General features: G+C 31.7%; 2 protein-coding genes across 2 annotated transcripts; one reads left to right on the top strand and one right to left on the bottom strand.

The window, feature by feature from the left end:
* Positions 1-2532: 2532 nt before the first annotated feature.
* Positions 2533-4622, bottom strand: LOC125836006 (60S ribosomal protein L9-1-like). The gene is made up of 3 exons (XM_049515100.1): positions 4127-4622; positions 2869-2991; positions 2533-2773 (listed from the first exon to the last, which is right to left on the bottom strand). Exons 1-3 carry the CDS (start codon positions 4499-4501, stop codon positions 2687-2689), a joined length of 585 nt encoding a protein of 194 aa, XP_049371057.1. The 5' UTR covers positions 4502-4622; the 3' UTR covers positions 2533-2686.
* Positions 4623-7034: 2412 nt separating this feature from the next.
* LOC125836056 (uncharacterized) lies at positions 7035-8323 on the top strand. The gene is made up of 4 exons (XM_049515142.1): positions 7035-7346; positions 7445-7684; positions 7871-8148; positions 8266-8323. Exons 1-4 carry the CDS (start codon positions 7035-7037, stop codon positions 8321-8323), a joined length of 888 nt encoding a protein of 295 aa, XP_049371099.1.
* The last annotated feature ends 3929 nt before the right edge of the window (positions 8324-12252 follow it).

The raw sequence follows: 12252 nt of genomic DNA on the forward strand, positions 1-12252 counted from the left end.
ATATTGTTAGTGTAATTTTTATTTATTTTTTTACAATTTTAAAGTATATAACTTAAATTATTATTTACTATAGACCTTATATCTTTTCATTTTTGAATTGACACACCTATTAAGAAAACAATTATTGATATAGTGAGTTTACCATTTTACCCTATTAATTATGAAATAGGTGAATTAAAAATTTAAGATTTTCAAGAAATTCTACATTTTTCAAAGTAATTAATTGAAGATTTAATAAGTAAAAAATATTTGCCATTTCTGACAAATAATTAGGGATAACTATAAAAAAAAAATGGACAATTAATTAGGGATAGAGGGAATAATTTTGTTGGTTGTTTTAAAAACTTATTTTCCTAGATTTGGATTTGGGTGGAAAATTAAGTTGGAAATGGGAAATATTCTTTTGATTGGTTTAACCGACGACAAAGGCGACACTTAAGCTTTATCTAATTAATTAATTAATTATCATTTGGCATGTTATTCCACATTTAAATATTCAATAATAACATAGTAGAGCTGCCATCATGGATGACGTTCACCATCACAAACTATATTATTCCTTTTTTTCCCCCCTACAATTTCAAATCTATGAAAAAAATATTTTTAAAAATAGTTTTCAAGAAAATTATTTATAAAAGATTAAGAGAGAAATATTGAAAATATCTCTGAACTTAACGTGAATTGTTACTTTTGTCTCCGAACTATTGACAGCCTTAAAAACACTCATATATTTGACTAACGAAAAATTTTAAGATGATAGAGATCCAATCAACCATAGGCTCCATTCAATTTTTGACACTTGAATTTGTGAGCCCATTTGTACTCTTTTACCTCCAACTCACCACCCCACCCAGTTCTCCTCATCCGTGCCCCTATTCTTTTTCCCTTTTCTTTACTTTTGTCTTTTTCACTTTTTTCCACAAAATGCAGTTCTTTAAAAATGGAAATGTGAAAGATGATAAAAATATATTCTTTCTTTTGGTAATTGAAAAAAAGTTAAAACTAAAAGACGATAAATGATATATTAAAGCATGCACTTATATACACAGAAAATAAATGAGGTTGATACAGTATAATAGAAGTTAATTTATTTTATTTAATTATTTTTTATTCACAAAGTTTTTGAAAATATTTAATCGTAAGTTCATAACTAAATATTAATAAAAATACTAGAATTAAAGATGATTGATTCAGCTTAATTTAAGTAATTTTTAGGTATACGTACTTAAAAATACTTTTTAAGTGCTTAAGCTCAATTTAGAAATAAAAAGATAAAAATGTTGAAACAGAGATAATGTAATTTATTAAAAAGAATAGTGATAAATAACTTATTTGTTGGAATAACTAAAATGTTTTTAAAATTGTTAATAGTAAAAAATAAACTTATTATCCAATATTTTTAATAGTATCAAACAAACACAAACACAAATAATAGTATTAAACTAAGTCAAAACTTAAATTAATTGCGTTTCATTCACTTTAGAATATAAATTAATTAGATGCAATTATTTTTAATAATACAAACTATTTATCTAAATAGCATGCAATAATTAGCAATTTGACTAAAAAAATAAATTTCTCCATAACTACTTATTCAAAAATACTCCAGCAAACTCATAAATAAAAATAAGAAAAAGAAGACCTTTTTTTCCTTTCTGTTTAGATTTTATTTTGTAAGACAAATCTCTAAAATAAAATGAAGTATTTGTAACATGAACTCAATCTAAAATTGATTATTTTTTAATTGTATTTGGAAGTTAATTTTATTTTTATTATTAGATAGAAAAATGAAAAAGAAAAATGAAGAGTAGTGGGTGGATAAGGGAACTGGGTGGGGTGGTGAGTATGACTCGATAATGTTTAAAAAATGGTCATTTTGACTCGCACAACTCTTTAAAAAATTGAATGGAGCCTCATACAACTCTTTAAAAACTGGTCATTTTGACTCGATAATGTTTCATGTTACCAAAGGGAGCCAATGTATAGCTGATTCGGCCGAATTCATTTAGCTTTTGTCAAGTTTATTTTAAAAATTTATTGAATGTGTTTTTTTTATTATTAATTTAAAATTCAATAATTTTTAAGAATTAAACTTCTAAATTTCAATTTATTGAATGTGTTTTTATTATTAAGTTAAGCCTCAGGCCCAACAACTTGGCCAGCCATTTTCACAACACAAAACACACCTTAAAGATTGGTAATTGCTAATATTATCAACAAACCAAATAATGTTTTGAAAAAACATTTTAACAATAAAGACGATACGTGTAACAAGTCACCATGCACACATTGCTATCTTGTATGATAACACGACTGTTGGTGCTCTTTCAAGCTGAGAGATAAAAGGATTGGAATTGAGCAACTTTAACATCAACCAAATCCCTCATACACCAAGTTAAAACCTTTTTTTTTTTAAGAATGTTACATTGTCATGGTATCTCTTCATAACACTTTCTTGGAGAATCTCAAAATGGCAACAACCAACAGGTTAAGAAAGACATTGAAATTGATCTGAAGATAAATAAACAGTCCAAAGAAAGCATCCATCTCTTAATGAACCATACACAAAACAAAAAAAAACTTATCCTTAACAGATATGTAGTCATCTAGTACCAAAATTGTTGATTTAACTTCAAATATGTTCTTATGAAATCGGTGTATAATCTTAGAACCAGTTTGCTAGCACTTACTCTTCTTCAACTATTCTTCCCTTCTCACTGACATAGATACCATCCAAAAACTTACGGATATCTTTGTTTTTCACATGGCATTTCTGTCAAAAGAAAGAGAGCGAGTTTAGTAAACATGCAGAACTGTATGTATGAATGAATGGACACATATAGAGGGGAAAAGATATGGGAGTTTTACTTGGTTAATGAGGGCAGCAGACCGAGAAACAAGTTCGATGTCATTTCCATCCAATACCAATTCATCCTTAACTTTTTCAGAACGGACAACTGTAACCCCATCAAGCATATCGACTTTCCTCACCTGAAAGCAAAGAAGTTAGTTCCTTACTAACCTGCAGTAACATCTCAAAGGTAGACTCCTGTCCATCAAGAAAATTTGTGACAGACACATATTATGGAAAGCATTTTAAGCATCATAACATTATTCAAACAATAAATGTTATAGACTACTGCAAAGTGATCCCCATAGTATGGTGACAAAACTAGACTCAAGGAAGCAATTTAATTCCAACAATGTAGCAAAATATTATAAACACTTAGTAGCAGAAGAAATTAAAAGAGCACATCAATCCATCAAAGACGGCTTCGTATAATAATGTCATTCCTTATGGGATGAGGCTTAAAGCATCTTCACTTATATTAAAACTCAAACATCCCTCCGTTCATCTATTGATTGCACTTCCCTTCTTTATTAGCAACAAGTATTTCAATCAAGATCTCTAGTTCCTCACGTTTATTTACTCGTGGAGATAAAGCAGAGGCATGAATAGTCAGTCACAAACTACTTCACTTCATAGAAACAATAACCCAAACAATAGTACAATAACATTGTCTAAGTGCACGTCCCTATTTAAACGTTAAGACACAAATTTCAGCAAAACGGAGGACTTAAAAGAGCATTGTTCAGTGCTAATAGAGGCCCTACAACGTTTAGCTGTTGTAGCATCCAAATACACCTAAGTTTTACTATCTACCAACATAAGACTAATTTCTCAGACATCTCAATTGCAAAACAAGCCATTTGATAATTTAACATACAGTTGTGGATAACTAAGCTGTAAAAAGCCCTCCTTTTTTCGAAAAGCAAAAAAGTCGTATTTTAACAGAATTTCCAATTTGCTTTAGGAATCTACTCCACATCAGCAATAGAAATATTAGCAGTTAAATACATCAACTTTATAAGCAAATCCCCTGAAAATGCACCACAGAAACGGTATACTCCCAACGTTTCAATTTGTTTGACAACTTTCTAAACAACATGTGTAAGACCACAAGATTAAAAAGCATTTTGGTACATTTAACATAAACGACTAACAAGATTCAAATTTTCTGTCCCAAGTCAAAATAGGCCAAACAAATTATAGCGGAGACAATAATATACAAAGCAAGAGCAAATAAAACACAAAAAAATTGAAAGAAATAGTAAGAAAGGGTACCTTTTTCTCACCGAGAAAGTTCCTAATCTCAATAGACTTGTTCCCACCAGAGATTGAAGCATTGATAGGAAAATGTGCATACACAAAACGCATTTTGTAACGGTACCCTTTAGTAACACCAGTGATGAGATTCTCAACGTGACTAAGTGCAGTTCGAATAGCAGCAGTAGTCTTCCGAGATCCAAACCAAGCATCAATTTTTAGCTTCTTCTTACAAGTTTCTTCATCCTTTATCAACTGAAAATCAAGGTTCAAGTGCTTGAAATTGCGAGTCAGCTTTCCTCTTGGTCCTTCAACTTCAATTTGCTTTGCTTTTACCTTGATGGTTATCCCCTCAGGGATATCCATTGTCTCCGATGAGAGTATAGTCTTCATTCTTCTTCTATCTCTCGGTGATTCTGCCTTCGATTTCTGCTTATGGAGAATCAGAAACCCTAGAAAAATGAGTATCAACTCGCCATTGATGTTTTATTTGGGGCCAAGTAGAGCTCCGAATGACAAGCCCAATTCATTGAGGGAAGAGATAATTAAGGCCCAATGTCCTTCATAGCCTCAAGTCATGGGCACTTTTGACTCTCATTTTTTCGTGGAATATAAGTTTATGTTTTCACATCATAATATTTGACAAGGTATATTTCGTGCTCTAAAAAAAAATTTATGTCTCACCATACATAAGTTCGATTGTTAAGGACAAAAGAATAAAAATCGATCCAAGTAGGTTGGTTGCACGTTGTTGGTAGTGTGACGTTCGTATTCAGTTATATTATTTTACTATCTTTACATATATAATCGGTACACTATTTCATACTCACACTCTGAGTGTGGTGGCTGTAGATCGGATTTTCACTAGTTGGTTGGCGTTAAGCTTGGTTGGTAAGCTTTACTTCCTCCAAAGTTATTAGGTTTTGGATTTGTGTACATATTTAGTTGTAAAGATTGGAGACGTAAGTAATTAAGTTTGAAATTATTAATATGTCATGTGTGGTGAATATTTGTTTATTCATTTGGGTTAAGACATAAGTGTTATTTATAATATTCTATAGTTTAAGGCTTTGGTTAGTAGATTAATCTAGTCCATTGAATATATAAGTAGACACGTGTAATAAATTTAAAGGCCTACTGGAGGCACCGGAGGAAATCCCCACTGGACGGGATCCAAACCCAGGCAGAGATATTAGGTAAATGATTTTTGAATCTTATGGTCTTAAATTAAATATATATCAAATATATCAAACTATTCTTTAATCTTGTAGAGAATATATTATTTATACATTTTATATATATAGACATGCGCACACACCTCATGTTATATAGATATTAAAATTAGAAAATAACAAAAATGAAAAGGGTTTTATGATAACTCCGAAAAGAAGTTAAAAATAACATTAAAATATTCATGAATTTATGAAATTCAATGTAAAAATTTGTCAATTACTCCAAATATAAAATTTATCAGGTTGTGTTCATTGCAAATTGTTTGCATTAGTCATAACTCATACGTAAGTATCCTTGATGGGAATACTAAATTGAATTTTGTGAGAAAAGGACCTTAGAAAAGTTAGTCTACCTAAGAGAATGGAGTAAATAGTTTTAATATAATCTTTTAAAAGAAATTCTTGTAAATCATAAAGCATAAAGTTATTTGAGTTAGAGTATCTCCTAGATTATAAAATGTAGTCCACAACTATATATAATTTTTAAATTCTTACTTTCTTGGTAGTAGTATATTTGGCATGTTGGAGATATAACTGACTGTAAAGTTTCAGATATTTGTGCAAAGACACACATCCAACACAGATTCCATGGAAGCTTGAAGATCAGATTAAGGGTGTGTTTGGTATGAAGGAAAATGTTTTTTGGGAGAACAAGTAGATTTTTTACTTATTTTCTCATGTTTGGTTAGTGAGTAGAAAATATTTTTCGAAAAAGATTTTTAGTGTTTGATTTATGAATGAAAAATGTTTTTGAGAAATATCTTAAATTTTTTTTTTGGGGTGGGGGGATAGAGGGGGGGGGGGTCGAGGGTAGGGGTGAAAAAATAAAAATTTGAAGTTGAAAATATTTTTAAAAAACAAACTTAAAATTTTTTTTGGGGGGGTGGGTGGTGGCGGGGGGGGGGGGGGCTGGTGGGGTAGTGGGGGTCGAGGGTAGGGTGAAAAAATGAAATTTTAAAGTTGAAAATATTTTTTAAAAACAAATTCAAATTTATTTTTTTGGGGGGGACAAAATAAATTGATTTTTTCAACAAAAAAAATTGTAATTTGAAGTTGGAAGATAGTTTTGGAAAATGTTTTCCTGAAGTTTTGAAGGGAAGTTATTTTCCTTAAATTTGAGGAAAATGAGTTGATTTGAAAAACATTTTCCAAAACATATAACCCAACCAAACATGAGAAAATTAGAAAATATTTTCCTTCATACCAAACACACCCTAAGAGAAAAATGAGAGGAACTTGTTCATACAAAATGAATTGAATCTGTTACTTCAGCAGCTAATTACCCTATGCTTCATATAGTAATCTAACCGACTTATGACAACTGTTAAACGTCTAACTAACTAACCACATAAGATTAGCTAATTACAAAGTGGCCCTGTACAGAACTAAGGCACATCTATCTAATACTTTTACATCCCCTCAAGCTAGGTGCAATGAAGATATTCTTCATGCCTAGCTTGGATAAAAGAAACTGATGTTGAAGACAAGTAAGACCCTTGGTGAGCAGATCAGCAGGTTGTTGATCAGAAGCAAGATACAATGTCTTAATGAGGCCAAGTTGCAATTTCTCCCAAATGAAATGACAATCTCTATCAATATGCTTGGTGCGCTCATGAAAAACAGCCCGTGCTTATTTCACTGGAGGATTAACGAAACAATAGGATTATTGCAATGCGATAGTAGTTTCGTGGTTAATGGGGAATGTGAACAAAAATTTGCTTGCTGGAATTCTTTATGGCTCGAGTGCAGCTATAATTTGGAAGGATCTGGAAGAACGTTTCGATAAGGTCAACGATTCACGATCCTATTACTTACATAGAGAAATTGCCATATTGACACAGGGGATTTCTACTATTTCGGTGTATTTTTCTAAGCTGAAAGACTTATGGGATGAGTACAATACTCTAGTCCCCCCTCCTTGTGATTGTGAGAGATCGAGGGATTTTATTGCACATTTTGAAAAACAACGATTGTTTCAGGTCTTAATGGGTCTAGATGATAGTCATGTTCGTAGCCAAATCTTAATGATGAAGCCATTGCCTAGTATAAATCAAATTTATGCCATGTTAGTTCAAGCCATGGACCTATGCTAACACAAGAGCAGTATGATCAGATTCTAGCAAGGCCTGTGCTCACCCTCGAACAACATAACAAGGTGTTAGCCATGCTGAATAATACATCTGTCAATGAAGGAAGTGCACATATGGCAGCTAATTGTTTTTTTGAACCTGTTAATAAGCAAGATGATCATGAATGGAATATTGTAGATACTGGTGCAACTAACCATATGATTGGAGATAAGAATTTGTTGAAAAGTGATACATTAATAGAAAGTGCAGAGAGAGTTCAATTGCCAACATGAGAGTCTACTAAGATAACACATGTTGGAAGTAGCCAGTTATCTGGAGGTGATACTATATCCAACATTTATTGTGTGTCAGCTTTTAAGTTTAATCTTTTGTCAGTGTCAAAATTGACAAAAGAACTTAACTGTTGTGCTTCTTTCTATCCAAATTTTTTCCTTCTCCAGGATCTCTGTACTGGGAAGGTTAAGGAGATTGGTAGGGAGCTGGAAGGTTTATATGTGATCAACATGAAACAAAAGGAGGATTCTCAGAGGAAGGGTTGCTCATCAGCAAGAAACATGGCGTCTGAGGACCTTTGGCATCAAAGAATGGGGCATGTTCCCATTCCAGTTCTCAAGAGAGTTTATGCTTTACCTTTTCATAGTTCTTCTACTTTGAACAATTGTGATGTCTGTCCACGAGCAAGACAACGTAGACTTCCTTTTCCAATAAGTCATAGCAAGTTCTGAAAATTTTCAATTAGTACACATGGATGTTTGGGGACCCTATAAAACTGCTACTCATCATGGAATGAAATGACAATCTATATCAATGTGCTTGTTGCACTCATGAAAAACAGGATTCGCAGCGATCTGGATGGCCGACTTGCTGTCACAATGAAGAGGAATAGGCATTGAAACAGTGACCCCAAGTTCTTTGAATAAACCAACTAACCAGACTAGTTCAACAACAATGGAGGATAGACTCTTGTACTGTGCCTCAGCCGATCTCCTAGAGACTGTGGACTGTTTTTTTTTTATTTCCATGAAATAGGAGAATCACAAAACTTGATTAGATACCCAGTAATGGACCTTCTGGAGTTTGGGCAAGCCCCCCAGTCTGCATTACAAATGGCCTGAATCGTAGACCCTGCCTGGAAAGATAACAAAATACCAAATCCAGGGGCTGACTTTAAGTACCTCACCACCCTAAGAGAAGCTTCCATATGGGACAACTTGGGAGAGTGCATATACTGACTCAGGTTCTGGACAACATATGAAATATCTGGTTTGGTCATAGTAATGTATAACAGTCGACCAATAAGTCTTTGATAACTGGTAAGATCAGGTAACAAAGAATCTTCAGAGGAACCAACATGGACATCAAACTCAACAGATGTGAGTTTATGGTTCAATTCAAGAGGAGCTAAGACAGGCTTACATCATGATAAACCAGCATCTGAAATCAGTTCCAAAGCATATTTGCATTGATGCATGAGAATACCATCTTTGTTTCTAGCTAATTCAATATCCAAAAAATATTTGAGGGGACCAAGATCTTTGATCTTGAAAGCACGCTGCAAGCAATCCTTGGTCTCCTGAATAAGGCCACTATGACTGCCAGTGATGAGTAAATCATCTACATATACAAGAACCACTACAATGTGGCAATCAACCTTCCTTGTAAAGAGAGAATAGTTTAAGTGACTCTGAGAGAAACCAGACTCAATGAGAGTAGTAGTCAACTTGATGTTCCACTGCCTCGAAGCCTGTTTGAGTCCATATAAAGACTTTAGCAATTTGCATGCCTTCCCTGCCTTATCTGAACATGAAAAATCCTGTGGAAGAGTCATATACACTTGTTCATGCAAATCTCCTTGGAGAAAAGCATTATAAACATCCATTTGATGAATGTCCCAATTCTTAGATGCTGCAATAGAAAAATTGATCTCACAATTACCATCTTAACAACTGGGGAAAAAGTCTCTTGGTAGTCGATGCCTTCTGTTTGACTATATCCCTTGGCAACTAGCCTTGCCTTGAACCTTTCAACGTTTCCATTGGCCTTATACTTGATCTTGTATACCCACCCATCTACAACCTATAGCCCTTTTATTAGGTGGAAGTGTGACAACTTTCCATGTTTTATTGTCCTCCAAAGCTGTAATTTCAGGTTTCATCGCCTCAACCCACCTATCATCTTTTGTAGCTTCACCATAAGATGTAGGTTCAGTTTCTAAGGATGTGTGAGCTATGAAGGATTGGTAAGAAGGAGAAAGTCCAGAATAACATAAAGCATTACCAATTGGATAATGAGCTTTAGGTACTACATAGTCCTTTTGCCAAATAGGAGGTCTAGATGCCCTAGTGGATCTCCTAGCATCCATTATCACATCACCAGATGGTACAGGGAGCACAACAGGATCAGTAAATAGGTACAACACAAGGAGGAACAACATTAATGTGTGGTGGGGAGATATTAGGAGACACTGCTGAAATAGTATCATCCTGTGGAGGTGAAGTAGGAATCACCAATGGAATAGTAGAAGAGTCACTAGAGGAATCACAATTTTAATAATCCCTTCATATTTTAAATATTAGTACCACTTTAATCCACTACGTAATATCTGTTAAAATTTAAACGTCAAGAACTTTTCCACGTGCCCAATCATCCAACTCCTCCTATTGTGAATTGGACAAAAAAATCTTCTTGTGAATTGTGATTACATTCTATACTTAAAATTAGGAAAAATTTTCAAAACAACAATATTTTAGCTTTTAGTGGGTCTCCTTAGCATTATTTTAGTTTGTTAAGGAATTAGTTATGTATTTATTTTATTTTGATTAATTTGAAAGAATACAAATAATTAATAATAGAACAGAGAAAATCATGGAACAAAAAAATTCAAAAAAGGTAAAAAAGATTTTAAATACATATCAGTTACGTTTTGAAGCATAAATAGCCATCTTTCCGTCGAGCGTTTTTTTGCTTTCTTCTTAAGAACATAAAAAAAAAACTAAAATAATTTAGTTTGTCTTCTGAATCATTCATTTGATAACTTTCAAAGCTTCTTCAAGTTGAATACGACATATTTTTGAAACAGAATTTTTTAAAATTGACAACTATAAATTTGTCGCATCTAGTGAACAATCGAAAAACAATCTGGTATTTTTTTCGATTTTTTTATTTGTTTGGATGAGATATTTGTATATGTCGAGTACAAGAGTGTTTTTTTTTTTCCTGATTGAATCAATGAAATCTTTGTATGCATTGGGATTTATAGCTTTTTTTGGATGTTTTGTATCCAAATTATGATGTATAACGAATGAAATTGTTTTTTTTTTAGTTTAGTAGTTGTTTTTTCTGTTTGAATGCATACAATAATTTGTATCCCATTAAGTTAATGTAACTAATCGATCATGAACTATATGTTGAATACAACAATATATGAATACAAAAGTGAGATGAAAATACAAAGTGAGATTGAATATAAAGTTGTGAATACAAAAGAAATACTCTCTTCATTTGAAATACAAAGTGACTTTGAAAGGTAAAATACAACTAACGGATCATGAACTATATATGTTGAATACAACAATATATGAATACAAAAGTGAGATGAAAATACAAAGTTATAAATACAAAGTGAGATTGAATGTAAAGTTGTGAATACAAAAGAAATTAAATACTCTTTTCATTTGAAATACAAAGTGACTTTGAAAGGTAAAGTAGGCACATAAAATACAAAATTTGTTGGTATACAGTTATGTTGAATACAAAACAAAAGAGAAATACAAACTTGTTCACATATAAATTGAGATTGAAATACAGAATGAATACCCAATAAAATACAAAATTGTTAGCATACAGTTAGGATGAATTACAAATTAAGAAGGAAATACAAACATGTTGTATACTAATTGAGATTTAAATACAATGTAAAAACAAAAAATGTAAAACTTGTTGATATATAGATAGAATGAATACAAAATAAACGGTTGATTTAGACATTGTAGACAGACAAATGCTTTCCCCAAATCTGAAACCCTAAAAGCAAATATAAATGTATTAAAAATCAAACAAAATAAAATATGAATGAATTTGTAGATTCTAATAAATCTGAAATATTAAACGAAATCAGAAAAAAATTGTTTAATCGACTAAAAATCTAAAATACATAAATTTTACATGAATATGTAAACAAACTTGCATAACAATCGAAAAAAGTAACGGAAAATCCTTAATATGTACAATGCGAAATATAAATCATAAACGGTGATATTGAAAACAAATCAAAAGAAATCTAAATAACTAATTGAAATACATAAATATTAGATGAATATGTAAACAAACTTGCATAAAAATCAAAAAAATTTACGGAAAATCCGTAATATGTACAATGCGAAATATAAACCATAAACGGTGATATTGAAAATAAATCAAAAGAAATCAAAATAACTAATCGAAATGGATAATGAAAATTACCTTGCCAATCGAGAAATTTGCTTGAATTAATAAAGAGATTTTGTTGAAAATTTCTTGATGAACAACAATTTAGCACCTTGAAGAAAGATAAACTTGAAACGTGAAAGGTGGGGAAGAAATGTGAAAGTTGGGGAAGAAACGTGAATGGTGATGAAAAAAGGTTAATGGTATAGGTTTAATTTTTTTTTTTCACTTTAAACGGTTATTGTTATATAATTTGGTCCAATATAGGACTCTTTCCATAAATAAAATTAATTTAAAATACTAAAATCTGAATACATATTATTTTATAAAAATATTGTCATTCTGTCATTTTAAATAAATATTTTAAATTGTTGTTATTTTGACTAATTATATTAGA

This window comes from Solanum verrucosum, unplaced genomic scaffold, assembly GCF_900185275.1.
Source record: "Solanum verrucosum unplaced genomic scaffold, falcon-dt-bn FXZP01000208.1, whole genome shotgun sequence".
Lineage (NCBI taxonomy): Eukaryota > Viridiplantae > Streptophyta > Magnoliopsida > Solanales > Solanaceae > Solanum > Solanum verrucosum.